The sequence below is a fragment of the Mastacembelus armatus genome, chromosome 22 (assembly GCF_900324485.2).
Source record: "Mastacembelus armatus chromosome 22, fMasArm1.2, whole genome shotgun sequence".
Taxonomy (NCBI): domain Eukaryota; kingdom Metazoa; phylum Chordata; class Actinopteri; order Synbranchiformes; family Mastacembelidae; genus Mastacembelus; species Mastacembelus armatus.
Window position 1 is genome coordinate 4,308,411 of NC_046654.1, and position 27,917 is coordinate 4,336,327.

Here is a 27,917-nt window from a genome sequence, read left to right on the forward strand (position 1 = left end):
ACACAGACTGGACAATTGTCAGAAGATAGAAGAGCCCCTGAAATAAAATATCATGCTGTAAATAATGCATCATCTAGAGTAAACATCTGTCACTGTGGCAGACTGATCAGTTGTCGCCACCTTATTTTAGAAGTGTGAAACTCATGCCCATTGAAAGTCATCTTGGCATCCTGGGAATTGTATGAAATTACCAACTGAATATATGAAAGAGGGCCTTAGTATGAAACTATTTTTAGCAAATTAAAAGAAAGTTTAACACTACACAGAAGGCTCAGAAGAAACCAATGCATCCTTGAAGCAATAAAGAAGAATCGGACGTCAGCACCGTCAACAAAATTTGACACACTCTTCATCTTATACATAACAAAGAAAGCGTATTTAATTCCACAAGACAGTGCTTGAAGAGCCAGCATTTAGCATCATCATACTGTAAAATAAGGAGTAAAACCAACCTACCTTATAGGTGTAAGGTGCTTCCCCCAGGTTAATCCCATCTTTTGCTAGTTTATCTCTTATCAGTACCTTTAGCTTCAGTTTGGGATAGGTCACAAAGTCATTGCAATCTGTGAATCTCAGGTTATGGTTTCCAGGACAAGAGGCCTGGTGTATTCCTGTAGTCCGTGCGTGTGACCTCAGTGTCCTGAAGTCATCCTCTGTATTGGAGTCTGCAGTCTGGTGGCAAGTAGAAGAATCCAAAGGCTCTAAGGTGAAATAATAACAAGGTGCTTTCCTGTTGTCCTCCTCTTTTAGTCTCTGCACTGCTGTGAGCAGCCTGTGTCTGTGGTACTCAATATGCACACCTATGGCATCCAGGTCTGGTTCCCCAATCTGTTTACAAACTTCCAAATCGTCATAACCATTGTCAATAAATGACTCGACATAGTGGGCCAGGTGAAGCTTGGAAAGCCACTCGAGGACGAGGTTTGGCCCTTGGCTCATCTTAAAACAGAATCCAAAAACAGAAAGGAAATTTTACGTACACGCCATCATCTCCATTCACACTGCTGCTGTGGGCTGTGTAGAGGAAATCAACCACTTTGTTCCATGTGACTCCCACTTTGCACACAGTGCCAGGTTCAGTTCTCCAAAACACACACATCTATAGTTTGCACACAAAAAAAAACAGAGCACATGCATATTCAGAGAAAACAGGGTAGGTAGTTGTATGAAATACTTCTGCTTAGCCCCGCGTCAAACACCTGCAGGCTGAAGTTCTCTCGAGCAAAAACGGAGAAAACGGTGCCAACATGCCAGTTTCGGACTCTCTTCATTCCTCTGAAGCGTGTAAGTGAACGGAAACGTTAAAAGTTCCTACACGAAACAACTATGATTGTTTTAGAGACAAAAAGAGCCAAAACAAACGAACGTAACTTTAACCGTTGAACGCACGTTAAGGGTTAGCTTAGGTGACGCGCGCGTTAAGGTTAAAGTAACGTTAACGTTAGCTAACGTTACTTCACGGCGTCGACGGAAACGTTAAGTTAACGTTATCGCTGGGTGGTGAGACAATTTGAGCTGACTACGTCTCAGTAAAGTTTCTGTAAAGGAAAAACACCATACCGTTAACAGCTGGCGTCCCCTCGGTCTGCATTCACCCTCTTTGTTTCATTCATCGCAACGGTTACCGAACAAGGTCCATCAAACACTTCACGTTACCGGGAGCAAAATATAAAAGGTTGACGATGAAGCGACACAAAGCGACGCGGCACAATTATAAAAAGAAAAGCTTTTAAAAATAAAAGAGCAAAATTCGTCTGTACCTGTGCAGTGTGCACTTGTTGTGGCTTACTTTGCGCCTTCCTTACACCGAATTTAACTTTGCCGATCATACGCCGGGGTTCAGTCGGTGTGAGAGTGCGGCTGTTTTTACCCCGCTGGACGACGGGAGTTCTACAAGCATTGGCGCCATCTGCAGGAGCATCTGGGAGATGTAGGACTTTTAAAATAAAATACCTAAAAATTATATCAAACATTATTTTGACATACTGTAGGATAGCGTCCGTATATCTGAAACTGACACATCTACCGCAAATCAACATTATGTCTTGTAGGTTCTTAAAGTCACATAGTTTTGTAAAGACAAGTCTTAAAAGAGCTAAAAAGATTTTTCTTAAAAAATGTAACCCGAAAATGCAAAAACATCTTCCTAATTTTGTTCCTTAGGATGATTGGGTCAATGCTGGCCTCTGACCTCTGACCCAGAGAGGGACAAAAGTAATTTCTATATTGGCATCAGGAAGGAATTCATGTTTAAATTTAGTCAGTGAGTAAACAAGAGAACAGGAAACAGAAAACACAAGAAAAAAAACATGATTGTTTTTATATTTATTTTCCATTGCACAATAATATCTAGGCTATATATACTGTATCTACAGTCTAAATTGTTTGTGGCAGCAGATTAAGTCAGACATCCATTTGAAATTTATTTTAATAAAACTGTACAAAAATTGCCTACTATGAGAAAATACTGCAACTGCACAGATATTCATCCCAGAAGACAGATGGACTGAAGTATGCTGACTGAGAAACCCTTGAGCTCTCCTGCATGGTGCTAATAGCCTATCTTCATTTTTAATGCATCTTTATAGTGCAGGGAAAGCAAGAGTAACATAAACAGATGTACCCATAAAATAAATAATTCAGAATTTCTCACACTTATACAGCTGGCATGATCAAATGAAAATGGGACATACTTCTGATGTCTGATGAGAACTTTAGTTTTGTTCAACATGATGATAAATACAAATGCCCGAACAGACAGTCTCTAGGAGGGATAATACATGGTTGCTTCAAGTTTGTAAACACTTAATATCATGCATCCTTCAATGTGCAATAAGAGACCATTTAGGACGTATATGCTGCAAACTGAAGCACTTTAAAGTCGAGGCCACATTCTATTGAGGCCCACCAAGAGGAGATGACCCTCCTGCAGTAGCGAAGTTTGAATGTGACATGAGCATGTTTAATAGAACCAGAAAAGTTTATGGTCATGTCTGGATGATGGGTAATTATGCACAAACATTGTTTGGACATTAAATAAGAGTTATTCTATTCAAAAATTACATTAAAGGTATTCATTTTTAATAGATTATTGAAATGAAAAGTATATATATTTGTTTTCATTTTGTTTTCAAATATATAAATATATCATATAATCATCAACCTGACATTGAAAACAAATCTGAGAGTGAAGCAATCACCATAAATGGCAAATGACATGGATAAGCATAGATTCTTTCATATTTTGGTCCTGTCAAAAAAGAGAAAATTGGACACAAAAGAATAAACACATTAAAAATCAAACTAACAAAAATATTTTAAGTACAAAAAATAGTGCAAAACCCATATAACTGCTCTTTCAAATAGGTTTAAATAGTAGTATACAGTAGATTAAAACCAGGCAGCTAAAAGTGAAGAGTTTAATCCAGAGTGCTGTATATCCACCTTGAATAAAACATTTTTTGGTGTAGCTAATGATCAATCTCCTTGGTACATGTGATTTCATAGACTCTAAAATCTAAAAAATGTTTCAGAACAATTTCTATTAAGTTTTACTTCATACCTGAAATCATTTTCCATGAGTCAGTGTTACATAATTTTCTTTTGTGGATACTTCATTTTGGAGTGAAACTCTTCAAATTCACGTTGCCTCTCTTTTGAATACATGTACAGCAGTTTGGGACAGTAATGAGGGTGTCATGGCCATAAGAAGAAGCTAAAGCCAATCTATGTTCCCCCTTACACACAGTAGACTTCTTAAGAGTGCTGTCCACGGAATCCAGACTACCTCTTACCATTTGGGAAAAATCAAGACAACTCTGTGAAATTAAGCAACTCTTTGGTGTCAGAAAAGAACATGGCCGCAAGCATTGAGCATGTCACGTTGCCTGAACCTGCACTGTCAGATTTGTGTCCAGCTGTCCTGTTATTTACAACATTTGGCAGCAATCTGGACTGACAAAGTCTTGTCTCTCTCTTTTCAAAACAAAAGGCCAACAGTTAATGCTCCTACACTGACACAAGTAGCAGCATCTTTGCACCTGATGAAAAAGAAATCAAATTACAATAGGATTCTAGTTAGCCACGTTGAAAAACACTGTCAAGCAAAAATAAAAACCTCAAAAGACCTATTGTAATACACTGCATCTATGTAGTATTATAAATATCGGCACCCATACACATATTCCTGAATATGTGTATGTTCACAAACACACAGATATACACATAGGTAGAAGTTAGCATATATGCATCATGAGGCAAAGGCAGAAGAGAAACAGTTTTAAGTGAAAGGTTCAGAGAGAGAGATGACCAACGGCACTGTGTGAAAACACAGTCTGTGGTGCTCAGTCATTTCTACTGGCAGCTACAAATACAATGACAACGAAGACAACATGCTTTTTCCCTGTACATATAGAACTGAGATAGAAATCAGCTTCGCCTATGTCTGAATGCCAAAAAGAAATTTGAATAATTGTATAATGAAAGTATTTTTATCACAAAAGATTTTAAATTGTAACCAAAATATAAATTTATGCTAATTATATTAAGGACAATCTTTTTCTCGCCCTTCAACACATCAGTCTTCTCAGATATGACTTAGCCACAGACCCTTGAAAGTTAGAACAATATTAGACTTACAGGGGGTTTCCAGTTTATCAACTCTTCATTTCTCTGATAGATTAATGTAAACTCTTAATCAGGGGTAAACGTTTTTAGTACTTTTTTGCTCATTTGATTGACAAAGGAAAAACAAATGTAATGCCCAACTTCTTTCACTTCCCATCTATTACACTGTTCCCAAACTAATTTAAAATAAAACCAATGTGACACTCTCACCTAAATTAACTTAGTTAGAAAATGCTGTAAAAGAAACGGTTGGTGATGACCCTAGTGTACTACCAGCCCTTATTCAGTGAGAGGCAACAAATTCATCATCTATGTCCATTTTTTTACTGTTCGAAGTGCTTGAAAGGCTCTTTCTGGACAAAAAAGAACAAAAACAGACAGAGATCAAACTCTAAACACAATTTAGACCAGAAAAACAAAGTTAATAACTGTTTCAGTCATTCCTATAGAAACGTACATCATTGACTTGATTCGATTTGAAGGACAAGGGGTCATCAGACTTTTCTCCTCATTTAAGTCCACTGTGTTTCGCAGACACCATAAAGGGCAGAGAAAGAAAGAAAGAAAAAAAAAAAAACAACTGCAGTCAGGCCACCGCAAGTGCAAAATTGTCTCTTATCTTTCAAAACAAAACAGCAGGGTGTATGTGTATATACATATATATATGTATATATACACACACACCCACATATATATATATATATATATATATATATATATGACTGATGGATATGAAAGATCCCCTTTGTGGACTGATGTTAAATAAACATCAGTGCTGCCAGGTGAAATGGAAAGAGAGATACCTAAGAAGTTCTCTTCTTCCATTTATTTCCATTCTCATTAAGTTGGTGTCTACTCCGCAGCAGTCCTGTGATGACTGAGGTAATGCAGAGTTGTGCTGAGAATAAAAGCATGACTCTTGAGCAGAACCACCACCCATGGAGAAAAATAAAAAGAGAAGAAGAGGGAGCTCCTCAAAGATAATGGTGTGTATGATTACAGAGTCTGATGCTCCAAACGTTGCCATCAGAGTTGGTACCACTTCTTGTCTTTGTACTTCAGCATCATCTGAGGGCAAAAATACAAAAAAAGCAGAGTCAGAAAAAAGGACTTTACATGAAAACTGTAGTTTTTCTGCTTAATGAAATGTCAGATGCATACATCATGGGCATGTTTGGAAAAGGACTCTGCACTGGCCATCATGGCTGCCGTTCTCTCCTCCAACTCGCCCAGTTTCTGCCCTCTCTCGTCCAAAGCTATCCGGGCCCGGGCCAAGTCTCCCACAACCCCCGATGCTGCACCTTTCATACCTTCCATGCTGCCTGGGCCAGGGATGTGCTGGGCCAGGCTACGGGAGGCCTTACCAGCTGCTGTTTCACCAACTGCCGATGATTAAATCAAATAAATAAAAACACAGGTGATGTGTTGCCTTATTGTCAGTTTCAATGTTAAATTAAATCACGCTGAAGGAATTTCACTGTCACATTTCACATAAAATAACACGAAATAAGTATTATTATTATTATTATTAGTGTTAATAATAATTAAATAGCATCTGGTATTTTGATGAAAAACAGTAAATTACTCTTATCTATACAGAAAATAAAACATTCTGTTGCAGTGGTAGCATTGATAGATAGCAGAGACCTAGTTGCATTAAGAAATATATTATATAAGAAGCTGTAGGAATCATGATGTGACATTTGGCCATTCTGTACTCACAGAGGTCTTCCCTGTCCAGAGACTGAGCTCCTCCACCAAAAAGACCTTTGAAGAAACCTCTGTTAGGCGCCTCTGGTGTCTCCACCGGCGTAAATAACTCACTAAGCATTTCCTGTAGAAAACAGAAGACATGTCTGTGGAAATACAGACTGACCTGTGGACCTTCTAATTGTTTTAACTTGTTTTAATAAAATCCAAGCTATTTAATGTGTGGTTTTACATTTTTAAAAAGAATGTGTTTCTAACTGCAATACTAGTGAGCTCAGAGACCTAGTAAGTGCACTGGATAGCAATATACTTTCCCAAAATTCTACCTGCACTCAAGAGGATGCTTGGCATCAATGCTGTCAAAAATCACAAATTAACAGCATCTCACCTGCAGGTTGTCACAGGTCTCCTGGCTGTAGGTGATCCTTTGGATCTCAGTAGGAGAGGTAAGGTACAAGGCCTGGCCCAGGTTTGAAAAGCAGAATGTTCTGGCTATCCGCATGTCTGTCAGTGGCAGGTAGTTTACATCCAGCAGAGGACGTAGACTGGGCAAACTGAAGACACAGATCACACAGTGTAAGGCCATCAAGTAGTGGACTGTTTAAAACTACAATTGTTTTAGTTTGGAGTGAATTATATGTTTGCTATGAAATGTGCTGTATAAAGGTAGTTGTATAGTTGTTTTTTTGAAGACGTTAGCAGTGGCAATACCTCAGAGTCATGATGTGCCCATTAGCACAGAAACAGGCAATGCAGTTGGCTCCGGCCATCTGCACAACATCTGCCCTCAGCACAAAAGAGGTCTCTGTGATGTTGTGTTTGTAGACGCGGGTTTGAGAGGGCATGGCCACCACCTTGGCCTGTTTCTCTGAACACAGCACAGCGAACTGGGAGTCTTGACCTTCTTGTGACGAAGGAGGGGAGCCTGGCCTCCTCCTTCGGATCTTTTCCTTCTCCTCATCTGAGGCATTTGGGTCATACCATGGCTCATAGGAAGGGGGCAGCAGAGTTCCAGTACTGTCCAGAAGGGCCATAGTTAAAATGCCTCCTTTGAGTCTGACCAGAGTGCCTAAATAGGAAAAGAGAAAAATAACACAATGTAAAGAAAGTTTTTGCTGTCCTACTCAATTCAAGATAAACTAAAAGGACAGCACAGGGTAGTCCACTCAGATCATGTGCACAATAACTAAGACGAGAAATAAAACAATGAAACCACTTCCATTAGTCACACAACCCTATTAAAAGTTTCTTTGTCTCATGCTCTCACTGTGGTTAGAGAAATGGCTTTTATATACACATACGATCTGTCTGACATGACCTTTTACTTACTGCAATAAAAAAAAAAAAACTTGTTTGGTGCATTTTAACTTTGCTTTCAATAAATGTGACCTTTTCCATTTATTCATGCGATGCTGCTATGTTGCAAATATAATTTAAACAAACAATTTTAATATTAGCAAAAGACACAATGTATAGTGACAGTACAATGCACTTTAAAGCTAAATGTTTAGGTTTTAGTTGAGTATATCTATTGTCAAGGTATACAGTGTCTGCACTGAATGAGTCACAATGCACTCTTAAAATGGTAGTAAATACGGTAAACAGGATTGCTTATTAACATTCATTCAGTAATTAATAGGTTCACAAGGTGCGTGGATTTCTGGGACTGAAAACTGACCTTTGGCTCGACACTGTTATGAAACACAGCTCCTTACACAAGCTACTTTCTGAATTATTTTCCTCAGTGTTTTTATTCTGTTTGGGTATAAGAAGAAAAAAATGAACCTCATGTTTTTTGAAAATGCTTTTTTCAGGTTCTTTACATGTCCACTCAAGTGGCCTGAATGCAGTTTTTAAGTGAAGAAACAACTTCACAAAACAGCAAAAAAAAAAAAAAAAAAATATATATATATATATATATATATATGAAACACTACTCAGCCTTTCTGGCTTTCCATCTGCCATCTTAATTTTGAGAATTTCTTTGTTGCACAAACAGTGGGTCGCAGAGTATGGAATAACACACTGTAGTGGGTGATATGCAACTACAGAATCAGAACCAATGCATTGCTTTTAAATAGCTTCCCACTGTAGTGACCACAATGCATGAAAGGGTTGAAGTGCCACAATTTCTTTCCATGCCTGATGTCTGTTAGAGAAGTGTGATTTGAATGAAGTTTAGAGGTTTGTGTGAGAAATAAGTCCTAAAACTGTGGCTTCACTTCTGACTGCCTGTCAAGTGAAGTCAAGTTAATGTTTGTGACTGAATTAATATGTCACCAGTCACACCTGGTGAACAGTATGAAGTTCACTTCAGCTTCTTACCACAGGAGGAGATGCCGACTGGCTGCTGCATCCTTTGGTCCCCACCAGGTGGCAGACTGAGGGCCACCATTATCACAGAGCCCTGGGTGGTTCCCACCATCAGACAGGGGGTGACCAGGCTATCTGTCTTTCTGGGCAAACTCTCACAGAAGTGGAATGAGGAGATGGCCTCTCGAGATTCTCTGTCTATGCTGGTTACGCTTGAACTACGTGAGCGGGTGAATGAGTTATCCTTGGCATCTGAATAGCAGAAGTAAACACAAAAATTTTAAAATCAGCAAATGATTGCTGTGAAAAGAAAGGGGTAAGAAGTACAGTGGATTTCTGCATGTAAAGAGGGGAATTATAGATGTTAGTGACAAGTCAAATCTCAGTTAACAGGTTAAAGCTATGTTCTTGCTATGTTCAGCCACAAGTCTGGAGGACACTTTCCATCATATTATGTTTTACAGAAATGACCCAGTGCAGGAAAAAAAAACATAAAGGCAAAGCAAACATTTGGTTTAGTGTACACCATAAAAAGCCTTTTTGACATTGAGATGTTCTTGCACAGTTAACATCCAAGAATGTAGTCTTTAAAAGGTTACCAATTTGCTTGCGCTTGGAAATTCAATTTAACAACAACATTCTCAATGTGAAAAAATGTGTAAGATATGCATACAGTGACTCCCAAGGAAGAACTACTATTTAAGGAGCAAGACTTATTCATGGCTCATTACTGTCTCAATGGAAGCTGAAACACAAGCTAATGAGGGATACCAACAAAAACACAAAAAAATCTGTGTGGAAGGTGAAACACACCGTCCATCAGCTGTGTTCTTCACAAGGAAAAACTGTAAACAAGAAAGCAAGAATTTTAACACTGGGTGAAGTCAAGCCAGTAGGACCTCTTCGAAAAGAAGGAAATAGTCATTGTAAGTGGATTAGTGTCACATGTCGCCCAGTTCAGAATTAAAAGCCCCAGCTGTGGTGGGGGTTAGTACCAGTTAACCCACTTCAGCCCAAGTCAGACCATGGCTGGTCCACTCACAAGCATTTGGGGCTGACTTAGTTCTACTGATGACCCCATTCTGGCTCCCCCTGGCTGCTGCCTTGCCTTCATTCATATAACCAGAGCGTGTCCTAAATGTAACTGACCACCATCGTTGGAACCTGTCCTCTGTTCACAGTGCAAACAGAGAGAGCGTTCGTTTTAACATACAGTACAACATCCCAAGATAACAGGAGTCTCATATTCAACCAACATACTGCTAGACAATAAGCAGTAATTATGTCAATGTAATTGCAAAGCAAAAGATTCAAATGACAACATGAACGCCTGTAAGGGAATGGAAATGTTTCTGAAAAGTAAAAGTTATTGGTTTTGGCTTACCCAGATCTGGCTTTTGCTCACTAGATGTGCTAATTTTCCGTGAAATCTTGGCTGTAACAGAGACAAATACCTTGATTGTATGAGGAAAGAATGATGAATAAAAATAGACATTTTGTGAAGAATCAATGGTTACTGAAACAGACTGAGATTCAGTAATCATCATTTAAATAATTTGTACATTTTTTTATATTGTAAATATTTTCAAAGACATGATAGAGTGGTCACACACACTGTAGGACAACAGTTGAGAATACCTATACAGTATATTATAAGATAGATAGATAGATAGATAGATTAGATAGATTAGATAGATTAGATAGATAGATAGATAGATAGATAGATAGATAGATAGATAGATAGATAGATAGATAGATAGATAGATAGATAGATAGATAGATAGATAGATAGATAGATATCTCTACATTGCAATAGGAGGAACATTTTCGTTTTTGGTATTTCTGTTGTATTATTTGTTACTGCTACTAATTTTGCTGCTTTTGGTAATCTCAGGGATCAGACCTCAAAAGTTGCCTATTGTTGTTTATGACCACCCTTAGAGAAACCCTGAGAGCACAAATGAGGCTGCGAAGCATCACAGACAACTGAGGGGCCTGTAATGTCAAACAAAGCAAGGAGTCAAGAAATAAGGTAATTATAATTCTGTGAACATAGTTATGTAAAGGGAGTGGAAGGAAGAGGAAAAGAATCAGTGTGTAGCCAGACAGTTAACACTGAGCTGAAGCCCTGAAATCAGAAACACACAAAGCAAGTGTCTACAATCGAAAAGAAATAATTCATGTAAACATTTAAATGGTTAGAGATTAGTATCACTAAGACTGTGGCATGAAGCAGATTTTCTATGCTTTTGAATGAGTAAAAATAAAAATCAAGTAATGTTCACCCAGCTTGGCATTTTACTTCCTATCTTACAGCAACCTACAGGACTCTGACAGGAATCAGCATAGAAAATCTGAAAAGATGCCCTGTCACACATATGCTAAAGAATCCTGATTCATTTCAAAATCAACTATCAAGTTCCAAAATCATATGATTAGTAAAAATACATTTTTTGATGGCACATCTTTTTTCATAGGCACAAGAAGCAGAGATTGATGTAGGATTAAGGCACAGAGTAGTTACGATGCTGTCATTCAAAGAGAAAGGGTGCGTAATCAGAAAGAATACATTTGGATGATACACTACCAAGGTCATTGGCAACCGTCTTGGAAAAATGTCTGCTTTTGGACTTCACTGGAAACAAGGTTTAAAAAGACAAGTCAGATAACTGCAGGCATTTTATAAATGCTCACATTTCAGGGGAAAGGCAACTTTCAACAATGCAGTGCCCTTCTCTAAGAACTTGTTTTCCTTCATCATCTGAATTACTTGGTGAGGCAGCATTTGAAAATGATGTCAGAATAATAAAGTGACTTGCTCTTTGCATGAACCACTAAGTCTTACCTGAAGTAGGTGATTTGCAGCGGTCCTCTGGGGGGTTGGACCCATCGTTGGAATCGCAAAGTGCTGCGGGACCAGAAAGGTTGTGATTAAACATGGTGTAGTCTTGGACTACTTTTAGGAACTCTTACTAAAGCTACACCAATTCCTACAGTACAGGACATACTGTGAAAATAATAAAGGGTTATCTATTTGAACAAAGACAGGGATAGCTACTCATACAGTACATTGCCTCAAGGTGTTAGTGTTGTTTGTCTAGCAAAACACAAGGTAGGTTTGACAGATACACTATCAGATTTTTTTACAGCACCGCTAAGTCTGAAACTTTCCTTGAAGCTCCCTGCTAATGCTTTCAAAAAGTCAATAATGAGCTTTGGAAACGAGGGATGTAATATCAAAATCAGGGAGTATATCATTATGAGAAAACTGATATTGTAGGGAGAAGAAGAAATTCTGACACAACATGACTTACTGAAGTGAGGTGAGCGTAGTTTTTTCACAGACTCAGTATACAAGCTAGAAAGTCTGGACATGCAAGACGTCACATTTGGAATGTCTTTATCAAATCACAGAGAGAGACCAACAGTAAAAACAGTGAGACAGAAAAATGATCAGAAACCATAAGTGTAAAAGAAAAGAAAGATATGAGTCTCAGAGGCTTGCTGTTGGATTTGATACTGAAATTTATTTTTTACATATTGTGCTTACAATCTGCATAATTTTAAAATTACTATTCACGGCAGAGCACACAAAAAATATTCTTATCTAGCAGCAGACCACTGAGACTGAAAATAATGAACATAGTGAATCACAAGATGGTTGAACACAAAGAGAAAACACAGTAAAAGACAGAACAGTAACAGCTAGTCTAAAACAAGCAAGACAAGGCTTATGTTCATCATTCCAACGGAAGATAATTTTAATAAAGCGCAGCGATCATGTAGCATCCACTGTGACTGCAAAGATCATTAACATGCTTGCTCTACTGTTCCTACGCTGTCCAAGTGAACAGATGGAGAACCTGCCAGTGATGCCCCCTGTTGAGGGAGAGGAGCTGCTGCAGGGGGTGGTGCTCATGGTGCGAAGTCAAGGCAGCTGCCAAGTATCAGTCCTGCCTCCCTAACCCACCTCTAACTGCCAGAGTCAGAGCTATTCACCTAAGTGGCTCTACTGGTTCAGCAACACAAAGGAATAACTATTAATTTCAGGAAACGTTATGTTATCCAAGGCAGTCATGCCGGTACTGAGCGGTAGCTGAGAGTGAGCGGCAGTAAAAAAGAGAGACAGATATAATTGTTGAAGTGCAGGTTACCTCCAGAGGGCTGTCGTGCTTTGCGTGGGGAACGAGGCTGCCTCTGGTAGGGCTCAGATGGACTGTAGAGCTCCAATGTGCCCATGTTGAGCAGCAGAGTTTTCTGGAGGTAGTCCACCACAGCCAGACCATTACTGTTTCCAAACACTACACTGAAACATAAGAGGGATGAAAGACAAATCAAGGGTACAATTCAGATCTTTTCTTCTTACTCCAAGCAGACTTTATTTACATTCACACTATATTCATGCTTAGCTGCTGCCTTCTGCATGATAGGATGCAATTAAAATTTCCTGGTACAAATTTAGCACAGAAGCAGTTACTGGACAGGCATAACTACCACTGTCAGGACAAGTGTGGGAGGTGATGTGGTTCAATGTCAAAATATCAAATGTTCTGGCCATGGACACTGTACTTACAGCCCGTAGGAGGAGTTGATAGCCAGGCTGGTGATCTGCTGAGGTGGCTCCCCGCTCACCCACACCAGCTGGATCACCAGCTCCACCTGGTAGCCCGGAGACTGCTTCAGCGGGGAGCTCCGCACCCTGCATCACACACAGCAGGATGAGACAGCAGGACATTGTCACCCTTTGAGTAAGCCACACCATCAATAACATCTTTTTTTTATTATCATTATTCCCCCTTCCACTATTTTTTACTCTCAAAACATTTCTTCATTTTTAATATTCTTAGAAAGGATTTTTCCTCCTGGTGCATTGATGCAGAGGTTTTATGAAGGACTGAACAGATGATTAGAAGGAATGACTTGTACATCCATTCTTAAATGACATTTTTGCATCAATTTTGGTCTGGATAGTGTCACCCTACTTCACAGTGACAACAGCTGAGTCTAATTCAACCTTTTTTTCAAAGAAGGACAAAAAACATAATTATCCATACTGCAGGCACGGTATATTGTCACGGGGTCCATTGGAGGAGTTGCTGCCTGTGGAGGACTGAGCATGAGGCTCACTCTCCTGTGGGCTGGAGGAAGCTCCTGACGTTGGCAGGGTGGGGGTCTGCTCCCCTCCTGGGTCAGGAGAATCTACATCGCTAAACTCACACTGCATCCGCACCTCCAGAAGCTAAACACAAGAGATCATATGTCACAAAAGTTTCAATATTGGAGCTTCACCTCTCATAGACCTGTACACACTTCTCGACTTTGGATGAAATCTTACCAGAAAAGAGAAAAACAGGGAGAATCAGACTGCCTCTCAAACCAAAATCTTAGTACTAATGGATTATGTTGTCCCAAACTATAATTCTACATATGTCGGATCCCACATTGCTGTACATAAAGAACATTTACATGTACGCACCTGCACTACTTCAGTGGTGACTTCTTGTTTGCTAAACCTATAGACAATAACATGAGCAGACACTCCAGCCACACAGAGCATCCTGCTCTCAGGGCACCAGCACAAAGTCTGGATGGCAAATGGGTCCTCCTCTACTATATCTGTACTTGGCTTGTCTTCTTTGCCACGGGTCCTCTCAAACACCTTGGCAGTCTTGATCTTGTACAGGACTTGAAGCATTACTTTGAGAAGAGTGAAAAAGCAATTAGGAAGATTAGGTGAAACACTAGCTGCTCTAAAAATTGTAAGCAGGTAAGAATAGGCCATGAGGTGGTGTGTTTAGGTCAATCATTCTCAAACAGCTTTAAGTGAAAATGTGTGTGCCACAAGGATTGGTCTTTGTGAATTTGGGTATGATTATAAGTGTCACAGACCGGACATATTTGTTTGAGCAAGTAGCACTGTTTTGTATGCAAATAACACCCTAATGTAGCAAATTCTTACGGCAATGTACAATATTATTATGCAAGTTAGTGTGTCCTCCTCTGCATGACTTGCAAATTATTGGTACAGTTCTTTTGGCAATACTATTTGTGCATTGCACACAAAGAAAGTATTGAAAATTACTCACATGCAGAAGCATCCCAAAATTTAATCGACCCATCAGCATGTCTATTTCAGGGGAACACAGAGGAAACACTGAGATGGAATATAGTGTATATAATAATAATAATATATGTGATTCAAGGTTTTGCATGAAATCACAAGTGAATTAATAAATTTATGATTCACTAACCCTGTAATTATTATCTCTGGGTAACTTTGTGTGCCTTGACCCCAGTTCCCCCCACTTATTGGCCATTCCTGCAAAAAAGAATACTTTCAATTATCAAATACTATAATACAGACTCTGTGTGTGTGTGTGTGTGTGTGTGTGTGTGTGTGTGTGTGTGTGTGTGTGTGTGTGTGTGTGTGTGTGTGTGCATTCATTTCTTCTACCTGCAGCTACAAGGGAGTAGGAGTATACATATGTCTGGAGAAATTAATTCCCATGTCTAATTAATTTTCAACATTACAAATTACACAGAGGAGTAACTAACCTTCTTGCTGTAACCTTGTCTCTTTTGCCGGCTGCCAACAGAGTAAAGTGCAGGAATAAGTTCAGCGGGGCAGTCGGCAAAGTACTCACAGCAGGTCACTGGTGACTCATGGATAGTTAGAGGATATGGATTCTCAAATATAGGGTATCTGTCAAGACAGTGTGTCATAGAGAATTCAATTTAAAAACAGACCTTTTTTTAATCACATATACACATCTGTCAACTTAAGAAAATGACAATGAATTATTTTTATAACCAATGCTGCTAAGTACTCTGACTGACTAACAGACTTTCTATTACAGAACTTCATTCTTATAGTCTCATACAGTTCCTTAACAACAACCAAATGTCAACTCAGACCTATGTTACTGCTTTAATGCTAAGCTGCAAGCAAATTTGTGGAAGCCTGGAGCCTGATTTGGTGTTATAACCAAACTGAGGATTGCATCTTCAGCCCTTATATGGGTGGGGTTGCCACCAACAAAAAAAAAAGTTCACACAAGAAAACGCTGAGATTTAAGAATAATTATTTTAGATTATGTTTAGTGTATAACAGAAAAAGTATTATGCACCCTGGGAAAAAGTACTAACCATTAGAATATCAAGGTAAGAATATAATGTAATGCTTGACTGGAAAAACCACTGCTCTCAGGGTTTCTCTGGACCGTTAATGAAAAGCAATAGTAGGTCAAAAACTTTTACAACAGTTGTTTTGTGTTCCATAACGTAATTTGTTATTACAACAGAATATGGATCTCAAATCCTGAAAATACTCAATCTAAACTATACTTAGAAATTCAAACAATTACCCAATCTGTCCGAGGTCTATTACAACTAAATCCTTCTCCAGGAGGACAACAACAGCATAAGGCTCCTGAAAGTCTGGCACAAAAAACAGCACAAAAAGAACAGGGATAATGATGTAATATCAGTGAGATACAGATTCTGAAGCAAATGAAAAAACCTGTCCAGAGTGGAGTATTATATACAGTAGCTCACCATTTGGATATGGAGTTTCACACAGCGTTAGGAAATCTACAATGGGGTAGTCCATCTCCAGAACAGCAGTGCTCTTTCCATGCATCACAGTCAGGCAGGCCCTCCTCCCCACTGTATCATAAGACAGACCTCCACACAGGACCATGAATGGGTCCCTGAGTTCAGGAAACACACACCAACATTTTAATTCATTGCATTTTGTTGTGAAGCTGAAAAGCTACTAGACCAAGTGGTAAATGGGTGAAGAGGGACATTAAATTGCACCGCTGTGCTTCCTCTGGAGATATTTTGGCCCCATTTCAAGAGAATCTGTGATAGGAGGAGCCTAGTTTTTAATTATAATAACAACTATATAAATCCCTGTCCTCTAACACCTGAGCAAAATGTAAGAGATAATTAGATCAGTTTAACTAAAATAGTTCATTTCATGTCATATTGTTATACCATAGTTTTGCTTAACTTTTCATTGTGACCTTTACATAAAAAGCATGTTTTCTTCAAATAATAATTGTTCACTGTAATTACCTAACTAAAAAACAAATCATTTGTCATTAAAAGATTATAATGAAAAAGCCTGTGAGAATGTAAAAACAATTAGACAGGAGCTATCTACCTTTTCACCCAGTTCTACCAGCATAAGGATACTGTCAACAGGACTGGTCTCTTAGATACACTAGATGTGGTTTTGAGATAAAGTAACAGGAAAGGCTCCTTTCAGTACAGGACATGGATTCAAATCAGAGCCAGTTGAGACACAGGATGGGTGGGAACTTGTTGCCATCACACTTACCCAGCCCTTGTTGTTTTGTACTCCACCTTCAGGATAGGTTTGCACGGTTCTGGCTTTTTTCCATCTTTAGGCTGCTTTCCTAGTGGTGGTCAAGAGACAAAAATACATTCAACTTAAGTCTGCAGAAGTACCGTACATATGGTATATTCTCCTGTACACATATGGACATGCTGCTACCATCCATCTGTCTTTTTTTTGTGTAGTCACACCTCTAGGATTGGAGGAACTTTGAACTACATTATGTGCTTTTTTAGATATAGGTGGCTTCCACTCAATATGCCTATGCGTGTTGTGTATATAAACAATACAACTGTGTATATACACCAGTTCCTACCATGTGGTGTGATGATCTGTGCAGGCTTGGCTGGGGCGCGTACATTCCATGTGGTCAGAGTACCGTCAGAGTGACTGCAAACAAACTGTTTACCCTCATGGTGCCAGGCAACTGAGTGAATCGCCTGTAAGACACACAGCAGTACGTCATTAGAGTGTGATACCTAAAGTGAAAATTTTACAGCTGTGCAGTGATACATTTATTTACAGGTCTGTGTTTATGGGATAAGGCTGGTGATTTCCTACATTTTTATACTGTCAACAAATCCCACAAAAAGACAAAATCCAAAAGTGTAGTCCACCTCTCAATACTGTCTGTCTGTCTGTAGATCTCAGCCACGAGCACATTCAGCCCTCAAAGCGTCTGTTTTCTCACATAAAAAGCTAAATATGTTTCTGAGATAACAGTAAATAAACATGAACAAACATTCTGGTATCCTCACAAGAACAGAGTGAAAAGGAAATAATGCCTTACCTCATCATAATTATAACGGTAGTCAGCTTTTTTGGACTTCAAATCCCACAACACCACAACACCACACTCAAATCCAATCAAAAGCTGCAATAACAAGAAAAGCGAAGCACTGCTCAGTTGACTGTTATGCATACAATGTTCTGCACATACAGTATAACTGAGCCTGTGATGTTCCAACCTCAAATCCATCCAACTAAAGTCAGATTTCTGTCAACTCACATGAACAAGTTACTAAGCATAAGACATTCTTTATTCATTACTGATAAATACTTTGTAGTGTCCCATGTGCACAAAAATCAAATAAGCTGCATTATGTTGTTGCAGTCAATCACAGAGATGTGCCTATGGACATGGCCACATAGGACTTAAATAAAAATCAATATTCCCACATATTCTGCCACAATTTTCTCTCTATGTAACATTGTGAAAGGTTTCTATGAAAAAACAGTGTAGGAAGAAATCGTTTCTCTTTGATTTAGACACCAAAATCTGATGGCTACTATTGACATTTGAATTAGCTTAAAATGTTTTGCTATCATTCTCCATTGTAGATGCACAATCTGTATTGACATTGTGTTGTCTGTGCCACAGCAGTTATCCACAGAAAAAAACGACACCATCAGATAACAAATAATGGTGTGTTTTGTTTTATGTGTTGGTGTAGAAATGTATATCTATATGCTAAGTAGTGTTTAACTTTCTGCTACCTTTCCCTCATCCATGGGGTTATCACTGATGTGCACAACAGGCCCTGGGTGTGTCTTGGTGGATCTGTACAAATTTTAGAGAAAAGAGACAAATTAGACAGTTTGAGAATTTGCATTGCGAGGATGAACATGCCTAATGGCTCAGTAAAATGTATTTGATAGAAGTTGTCTAAAACATACTGCACAGCTTTTTGAGGGGGAGTAAGACAGGGAGGCAATTAGGGAAGACAGCCAACAAGAAAAAAATAGAAGAAAAAACAAAAAGCTACAGTCTAAAATGAGTATGCGGATCAGTACACTAAAGAAAGACATGACATATGAGAGACAGAGAGAGAGAGAGAGAGAGAGAGATGGAGAGCAGGGTCACATGAGGGTTATTGAGAGATTACAGTGTGAGGAGACAGCATCACCGTGGCAACAGAGCATGAAGGAGCATGGAGGAAGTGAAGGTCTGGCCTAAAGAAAGTGTTGCTGCCTCTGAAAGTGGTCTGGCTCCAGTGGCTAATGATCTCATTGCTGGTGAAGAGTCGATCGAGCCAGAGATGCAACAGTGAATAAAAGGAAGGCACAGGCTGCAATGCAAACTCTAGTCGGTAATCACCACACCGCGATACACACTTACCGTAAACTGTTTTAACACACAACACTTACGATTTGTTATTCTAACTATTAATTTGTGTTTCAAGTATATTTTATTGTCTTTAAGATGTTTAAAATTCATAACAGTTTCTCACATATTTTTTTAAGGTAGGTGACAAATTTTCAGTAATGAGTATCAGTTTAGTGAGTTCAGCTTCCACCACCACACTAAATATGATCATAAGGACCACAGGGGCTGTTTCTGCAGGAGGCCTTACACTTGTGAATCCACAAGTTTACAGAGACAACAAACTATGAAGTTGACAATAAAAAAAGACACTTCTATCAGAGATCGGACAGCTCATCTATTAAAAGGAGACAGAATATCATGTTTTAATTTCACCCCACAGCCAAGAGCTTTTTAATTAAATTCACAGTCAGACAACCGAAATCATTTTCTATCCCCACTGTCTGTTTCTAAGACATCTCTTGGAGCTGAAGGCATATTTTGGTGTTCTGACACTTTCAACTCCCAGCTCTAAAAGAGCAATTTATCAGGATTTCACCAGCAGCCCCACACATGGCTTTATACTCAACTCCAAATTTTAGCTGCAAACTGTTTTTTAGTTTACCGGTGGTTGCACTAGAAAAAGTTCTAAAAAGGGAGCAACTCAGACTGATACGATTTTCATTCATCACACTATTCCTTTTCAGTTTCATCACATGCACAGAACCAGGCACTGTAAAATTAATATATTTAAAGGTTTCTGTTCAATGCACCAGTTGACACTGATTTTATCCACTGAAATCTAATTTTACCTATTTTTAGTGCCTGCCAAGGTTAATATGAACCCTGCAGGAAATGTAGTACAGAATTTGCTGATGCAAATGATGGGATGCAGAATTCCTAGTGATCTTTACAGTGGGTGTTTACATGTAGGATTGGGTGACACAGGATAAGTCACTTCCTTTGACAGATGTTCCGTTAAATCAGGCATCATACACCTCCAGAAGTCTTAACAGCAAGTTTTAGCATGGCACAATTAACCACCCCCTTACCACCCTCACACTGATGAGAGCCACAGTATTCTCATCCTACAGGACACAATATGTCTGCAAACAAAGGCATCCAAATTCCTTTGCATTTCAGAGGTTACTGGTTCAGTATCAAAAGCGTAAGTGCACAAAGACGATAAGCAAATGAAAAGTGGGGGAGGGGGTTAAGCTAAGCTGTGAAATACAGACTCACAGTTCAATGGCTTTGTTCCACATGATGACGTAGCCTGAGAGAGTGAAGGACTCCACGTTGACAATGTGGATGTTTCCTCTTTCTGTGCCGATATAAAGCCATTTGCTCTGGAAGGGCAGGTGGCAGTAAGTGATTCTGCAGGAGGAGATCAGGACCCATCACTACCAGGCTTTTCATTATCTAATAACTCAATCCCATCAAAGAGTCACCCATGTCGCTAATCATGCTGGTCTAACTGGAAGGAGTAGCAAGTGACTAAGATTTAATTACAAAGGCCATGTGCTGTGTCACACTAATGAAGCTGGACTATATATAGAACCGTGGGGAGGAATTGCAGCATTAATACTACTGTCCATTCTCAACTGTTAGGAAGAAACATTTAGCCATACACCACAATTACACTGTCAGGGATGATATTAAATATTGTATTATGTTGGACTGTTCATCTGTCCACAGATCATATGTGATCTGTCAGGTAATGAAAATACTGATTATTATTCTTCCCTTGTCTGTATATTATAGAAATGACTGAACTGCACCTATTAAAGCTGTTTGAATTAACTTTGTTGGTCATATGGGACCAAAGAAACAAGCTAAAAACATAACATCTGCATCATTATCACTGTTTAAAGTTGTTGACACAAAACCAGAACCTAACTTGCTAATGTCTGCTGTTTGGTGCTGGACAGGTGCTGTACAACAGGTTTATCTTAGTATTTTAGACTTAATAAGCCCTTACTTGCTGCAGAAAACAGGTCTGTTGAGGGAACAATTTGTGGGCAGAAAAACTAAACAATAAGATAACAGAAGCTAAAAAAACTGCACAGCTGAGTAAAATTTCCTGTCGGTCCATCAGCCTAAATAATGATTGGGGGAGGATAAGTATAAATATTAGTATACAATTTTCAGCAATGTACAGCTATTGTCATATTCTTAAATTTGGCTAGAAGGCACCAGTATTTTAGCATGACCCCAGGAATGTACTTTTCCTGTTTGGTTAAAAAGGAAAACCCAAGTTTGCAAACTACAGAACAACTAATTATACAGTGTGAGGCATATGGCCAGCTGAGAGGGCTGTTTCCAAATTTTGTTCACATTTCACACAGACAGCTGCAACATCACTTCAAACACAGAAAGAACAACATGTTACTGAACCTCTCCCTGTTGAACTTCAGAGAATGCAGGATAGCTGGGATTTTTTGCCTCAGGTTCCACAGATGGATGCTGTCATCAGCTAAGGCACTCACCAGCGCCCCCTGTGAGGAAGGTAGCAGAAAGGTGGATTATTAGCAAGTATAGAACATCTTGTGGTTGGGTACAAGTGGTTTTATGTGTTAGTTTCACAAGTACACAACTGTGAGGGTGTTACAGAGGCAGGTGGCACACAAAAACTAGCAGTACTGTTTAATCACTTTGTGCATTATAAGCACAGTCCATACTATGGAACCTGCTAGCAGGAACATGCACAGACGTACAGAGAAGTCTAAGAGAGTGAAGATGGAAAGAGGAGAGAAAAACAAACAAGGAATAGGTGATGGCAACAAACCTCATTGATCAGGAACTGGAGCTGGATGACAGCAGCACCACTCTCATGCTGACAGTAGCACTCCACACCCGCACGGCCGAAGCTTAGAGCTCAGTCAAAGAAAACTGGACAGCTGCCAGTAAAGTTCATTTGGGGGAAACACTGGAAAAACCCTGTTAAATATAGTGTGGATTATCTCATTAACAATGTGTGTCTGAATCATTTTTAATGGATCATTTCCAGCCTACTGTAACTGTTTATCATATTATAAAATTACAAAAAGCTTTTAGTTGTTTTTTTAATTAAATGTAAGTTGCCATTTTCAGTTTACATCCCTAAACAGGCACTGGAAAATGCATAAAACAAATCAAACTAGTGAGTTATAAATAAAAATCAGTGGGCCCTGTCTGCCTTATTTATTCACATGCGTCAGCCAGTATGACAGCAGTCTGATTAACTTGACTCTCTCCTCTCTCTACTAGACTTTTACATTCAGGTCAGAAAATCCCCACCTCCTAAATCTGTCCATTCAAAAACAATGTGAACTGTATGTGAACTAAGAGAACCCAAAACTATTGGACGAATGGCAAAAAGGACACACTGGCCACAGTGGAGCATTGCCACGTAGACACCAGGACTGTGATGCATCCCACAGAAAGCTCCAAATACTTTCACTAGCAGCACAGAAATCAGAAGCATAACAAGAAGCTCGTCTTTTTTACCAAGCCTGTAATCACTTTCACAGAGCTAGTATGTGCAGAGCATCATGTACACCAGCACAAAAGAAAAAGGAAGCAGCATAAGATCTAATCATAGAGAGTCTCTAGATAGATGGTGTGGCCACAAAGAAAAAGGATACACTGCTTCTCAAACTCATTTTCATTTCAAATGCAGACAGCTGTCTATTCTGAGCTCACACATCATAACTTGACTCAACAGGATTAACCAAGCGGTGATCAAACAATCCTTTACTGCTTTAAACAAACTAAGGTGGGGTTGCAGGTGACTGTTTATTAAGGACAGTCTCAGTGCTGGACATCACTTCCGAGGAAGGATGGAGGCAAACAAAGACCCTCAGACTTTAAACAGGCGCCCATCGTAGGCTGTTGGAAAGTCATTCAGCCATGACCTTTCAGTCCTGTTTTAACTCCTGGCCCTGCAAGTTCTGTACATTTGTCAGAATTATTAATGGACATCATGTCTTCACAGGCTCTCCATGGAGAGGGAAGAGTCATTAAGTCTGCTTCATATCCTCTGGTTGTGCATAAATAGGAACAAAGCAGTAGTCCACAGAGCAAAAAGGTTGATATGTAATACTATTGTGTATTTACATTGCTAGGATCTAGTAGGATCACTTCAACAGCCTGTATACTGTTGTACTGTTGATACAAGGTAGTGCTACACCCTGTTTATTCTCCTGTGAGCGTTAACTCATCTGTACACACATATGAAAAGTTGTCTAGTCTGAAGTGATTCTGTTGCAATGTAGTTTAGTGGTGCTGCTGTGACAAGCTACTTTCTAGGCTAGCCGGAAACTACCAAACAAGATTCTATCACTGTGGTGAGCAAGTAGGGCATATTGTTGGAACTTTCTTCCAGACTTCATCAAACACAGAGTACTACAGACTACACTGAGTACAACATGTTTCCCTTTGCTTTCTTTTATCTTTATGTTTCTGATTATGTGTGAACACAGGAAACTGAGTAATAATGTGACTGTGCACATAAAAAAACATCCTGCTGTGGGGTAAACAAAAAAAACTGAAATAATAATTCCTGTCATTACCCACTGGTCATATGATTAGAGTCAAATGAACTGCCAAGGCTCAAACAAATAATCAATTAGTCAACTGACATATTATTAAAATTGAAACTGCAATTTGTACCCCCTTTTTAATAGTTCATGAATAAAACTGTTTTTGGGAAATGACAAAGTAATTGGCAAGTAATCCATAATGAAACTATGATCATTTTCAGCACTACATTCCATGCATCGCAATATTTATTATTAGTTTATACACACACCCTGCCGTCCAAACCTACTAAATTTTAATGTCATATCATAAGCACACACAGAATATGTTGCTCTCTGAACATTTGCAAGCATTTCTACTGTTCCTGAGAGTTTAAGACATAACACACCGACAACATCAAGACTTCACCATTTGGTAAAAGAGTAGGTCACCACAGGATTTCAACATCAGCGCGTTTTCTCATGTAGTCAGCTGATAATCATCAGCACAGGAAGTTATCCTGGTCATGCTAGTTTCAAAATGAAAAAGAGAAAATGTTCCCTGCAGCCATTCTAAAAGTCTAGGATATTAATTGTTAATGCCCAAAGAAGAGGACGCTACAGCCTAGTGGGATGATCGCCAGTATTTCTGCATTGGAAGTTTATCAACACACGTCTGAATTACAGCATGAGCAGTCACCTACAACTAAAAATGCAATATTGTCAACTTTGCACAAACTTGCACATTCCCTAAAAATGCTTGTAATAACAACATTAATCTACAAACTAAGGTATGCAGGGAACAAACATGAGGCTCACATTTTAAAAGTTCACTGACTTCCATTTCCTGTGGGCCAAATACTTGTTAACTGTAAGGGCATGTGTATTGCAAAGAGAGGGAGCTGTCAGTAGTAACACACTGATTAAAACCCTGTAGTAAAGACACATCTTGTAAAAGCAGACATTTATTGCTTGCAGACACCTCATTGAGCTTGTGTCTACTGAGCTGTGACAGCGTTTCCAAACTCCAGGGGCAATGAAGTAGATCAATACAGCATGTCTTTTGATAAATGGACCAATTGCCTGAATGACAGTAATCTCATCAGCTCCACCTTACACATTAGGACAACATGAAGGCAGTGTGTGTTCTCTGGGAGTTGTCTTGTAACACAACGCTCTCTTAATGTAAAGAGTGGATAAAGACATGGATGAACTTCATGGACTTCCAAAGAAAATCTAAATAAAGCAGATGGGATTCCCATGTAGGATATCAACACAAAGGCAGACTCTGTTTATACGGAATAAGCCATCCCTGATGACACACTGAAAACAGCACTACCTGTATATGGCCAGACTGTTACATGAAGCACATGACAGAGGAGCAGCTTGATTGTGTGTGAGTTGTGCAAGTCCAGTGATGTTTACAGCACATGTGAAGTGGCATCCTGACACAGCCTGGGCAGCACAGTTGATGAGGTTGGTTCCTCGGCATATGGCAGAGGAGCTGTTCATGCTACTGCAGAGATACCACTAATGAGCCTCAATGCTCCAGGAGAAGGAGGCCGCTGGCTGCACAGAAACACATCCTAGCTAATGTCTGCCTGTGAGCCCTCCACTTCTCTCTGTGTGGCTTAGATTTTCTTTTCTGTTGTAGCAGATGACAAAAGGCAAAGACAATTCACTTACTGTTCGAACTACGCAGGCTTGGAATGCTAAAAGGTGGGTTGGTCATATGACATTTGCAGAAAGGAAGCCAGCAAGACATGGGTCTGGTGTATGTCATTATGTATGTGTGTGTATGTGTGTATGTGTGTGTGTGTGGGGGGGGGGGGAACACAAGGGGGAGGAGGATGTCAAAACAAAACACTGGATCATCTGTGTTTTACTTTCCTTGGTTGGTTTGTTTCACTTTAATTTTCCTGAGCAAAAAGGATACAGCCTCAAAGCTCCAGTCTGAGTCCCAATGGCCAAGATTTTCTGCACAGGGTCAAAAGCCATTGAAGATGGTTGATATGGGAATCCGTGACGCACAGTCTGCAGGAAAGAGCAGAATTTATATGAGACTTCCAGTCAGCTAATCAGTCCAGTAAACAGTCAATCTGGTGTTAGTGGCGTAAAAACATTATCATAATCTCCTAGAAATGTTATCCATCAATGTGGAAAATTAGTCCTATTATCAAAATAAATTAGATAAAGCATAAATATTAGTGCAAATGGAAACTGGAATGTTTTCTGGTATGAGCCTGACATGTGTGCAGGTTCAATCCTGTAAAACATCAGTAAAAAAAATCATTTTATCCATCCCATGGCTCACATTTGAAGCCTTGAAATATGCTTCATTGCCAGGACCTTGCAGTGCCCCAGCCACCATCATCATCAGGCATCTATAACTCAATTGCTTTGGGTTCCCAGTCATCCATTAACTCTGTACAGCTTGCAGCGGGATTATGTAACACATAATGCCATGGGTCCTGTAACCTGGGGATCTGACCTGTTCCACTCCCAGCTGGGACAGAAGCTGGTGGGCTGGCTCTCCAAGATGTTCAACACATTTCACACTGGCAAAACCTTTCCAGCTTGATCTAATGAGCTAGATTATTAAACCATGCACGACTAAAAATTAGGTTTGGTGAAATCATGTGTGTGCTGGACTAAATGCATTTTTCCAGTGATGGAGGAAATGTTCAAATCATTTACTTATGTAAAAGTGCCAAAAAAAGATTAAAGCCCTCCATGGAAAATTTAAGTGAAAGTACATACATTTATGCAGCAAAATGTACTTAAAGCATTAAACTTTTCAGTCCCTGTGACAGATATATGTACTTGGGTAGGATCACAGAAGAGATCTGATATCCTGAGATGGCATGTGGACAGAACTTTTCCCTTTATGTGAATAGTGGATTATTTTGCCTTTTTGGGCACCAAACAGTTATTAAAATAAAATCATCTGAGAAGTTTGAGTGGAAATCACTATTTGGTGGAGTTGCCAGCAACTGATAGATATCTCAAATGGTACGTTGGCTCCAACTACACACTGTTTTTTGTTTTTTTTTGTAAGAGGTAACAAAGAGGCCAAAGAGTTTAGATTAATCTTTAACAATGTGCTGGACTGTATTTTATAATCGTATTATGTTTTTCTTCATGCAAAGGCTTAAAAGTAACTATAGATGCCAAATAAATTCAGCGGTGTTAAAAGTGGAACAGTTTCTTCTGCACTGTAGTTTAGAAGTACAGTTACATGAAAAGGAAATACTAAGTAAAGTACTAGTGCTTTGTAACTGTACTTAAATGCAGTATTTGATTAAACGCTCTTTTGCAATACTGGTTTTTACACAGATTTTGTGACCAATCTAAAATCACGCTGGGACTGTCTCTCTTTTTATGGCAAACTATGGACAAGGTGTGCTATTACAGAGGCAAAAAAACTCTTTCAGTGCACCAATGTCATGCTGTATAGAGATACACTTGGAGAAGACGTCAACCTGTCCCTCTCTGACAAACTGCAGTAAGCTCATTATGTTAGTGACGATGAGAAAACAGTGGCTTGAGGCGACGATTCAGTGCAACGCAAACAGCTATGGTGCTGTGACAGCCTGGATATAACCCTGGGACACAGTTAATGGTTAAAATGTGTTCCCTGTTAATGTCACTGGAGCTGTGACTAGAGCTTCAGCGTCTGGACCACAATCCAGCTGTGTTTATGCGCACACTGAAGCAATTCCCACCTCAATGGGCAGAGCTGACACAGATGAAAACAACCCGTGTTTGGTCACGCCGCTGTCATCTGACAGTCGGTGGGTTCATGTCACTGCCTGTTCACGGGAACCCACCTTGCAAAGCTGAAAATGCTCCGACTGGAGAGTCTCCTGGACCACATCGTTCTCCCTGGGAGTACCCGGCTGAGCAGTTGCGGAGGAGGACGAAGAAGAAGCCGCTGTCAAGCCGTCCAGCACCTTTCTAATGTTAAACTTCTTCATTTTCCTCCGGTACAGACGCGACGGATGAAAAAACGGCTCAAGCGAGCTACCATAAATTAGACAGAGGGGGTAGCTGCTAGCTAGTTAGCCCAAATAACGCACAGTTAATATCTTTTTTTATACATCTCCCATGTTACGGAGGGTGTTGCCAACGCACTCTCCAAAAGCACCCGAGTCACGAACATTGATTTAGCGCGTCCTCTCCGGTGTCAGTGTTAATCCGCCATGTATGGGTCCAGCTTTAGCGCTATGCGAGCCGAACCAGTCGTTTCCGTGAGCTGTTTCCAGCAGCCAGGGCTCAGCGGGTCGCAAACTGGATCCGGAAACGCAGTGAACTGCAGCGGGGA

The 27,917-nt window shown here is 39.6% G+C and overlaps 2 protein-coding genes across 5 annotated transcripts in view; both read right to left on the reverse strand.

Moving 5' to 3' along the window:
- The window catches only part of sash1b (SAM and SH3 domain containing 1b), a 37,468-nt gene extending 35,632 nt beyond the window's left edge, over positions 1-1,836 (reverse strand). Inside the window, exons 1-2 of the mRNA XM_026301368.2 lie at positions 1,761-1,836; positions 457-1,099 (exon numbers count right to left, since the gene is read on the reverse strand). Of these exons, the coding sequence (XP_026157153.1) occupies positions 457-939 (483 nt within the window). The 5' untranslated portion in view covers positions 940-1,099; positions 1,761-1,836. The remainder of the gene's footprint in view (positions 1-456; positions 1,100-1,760) is intronic.
- Positions 1,837-2,310: 474 nt separating this feature from the next.
- stxbp5b (syntaxin binding protein 5b (tomosyn)) lies at positions 2,311-27,901 on the reverse strand. 4 transcript variants are annotated; one of them, XM_026326612.1, is made up of 29 exons: positions 27,424-27,901; positions 25,530-25,627; positions 21,883-21,964; positions 21,492-21,592; positions 20,337-20,471; positions 18,509-18,572; positions 17,802-17,885; positions 17,328-17,451; positions 16,994-17,072; positions 16,204-16,358; positions 16,014-16,086; positions 15,205-15,352; positions 14,901-14,968; positions 14,736-14,776; positions 14,126-14,346; positions 13,704-13,888; positions 13,223-13,348; positions 12,804-12,955; positions 11,964-12,047; positions 11,495-11,557; positions 11,237-11,284; positions 10,034-10,084; positions 9,692-9,820; positions 8,662-8,901; positions 7,048-7,405; positions 6,725-6,890; positions 6,349-6,460; positions 5,788-6,008; positions 2,311-5,694 (listed from the first exon to the last, which is right to left on the reverse strand). In XM_026326612.1, exons 1-29 carry the CDS (start codon positions 27,568-27,570, stop codon positions 5,653-5,655), a joined length of 3,597 nt encoding a protein of 1,198 aa, XP_026182397.1. In that variant the 5' UTR covers positions 27,571-27,901; the 3' UTR covers positions 2,311-5,652. The 4 variants fall into 4 exon arrangements, with proteins under 4 accessions (XP_026182397.1, XP_026182478.1, XP_026182559.1 ...); XM_026326693.1 differs by lacking the exon at positions 11,964-12,047; XM_026326774.1 differs by lacking the exon at positions 9,692-9,820.
- Positions 27,902-27,917: the final 16 nt, after the last annotated feature.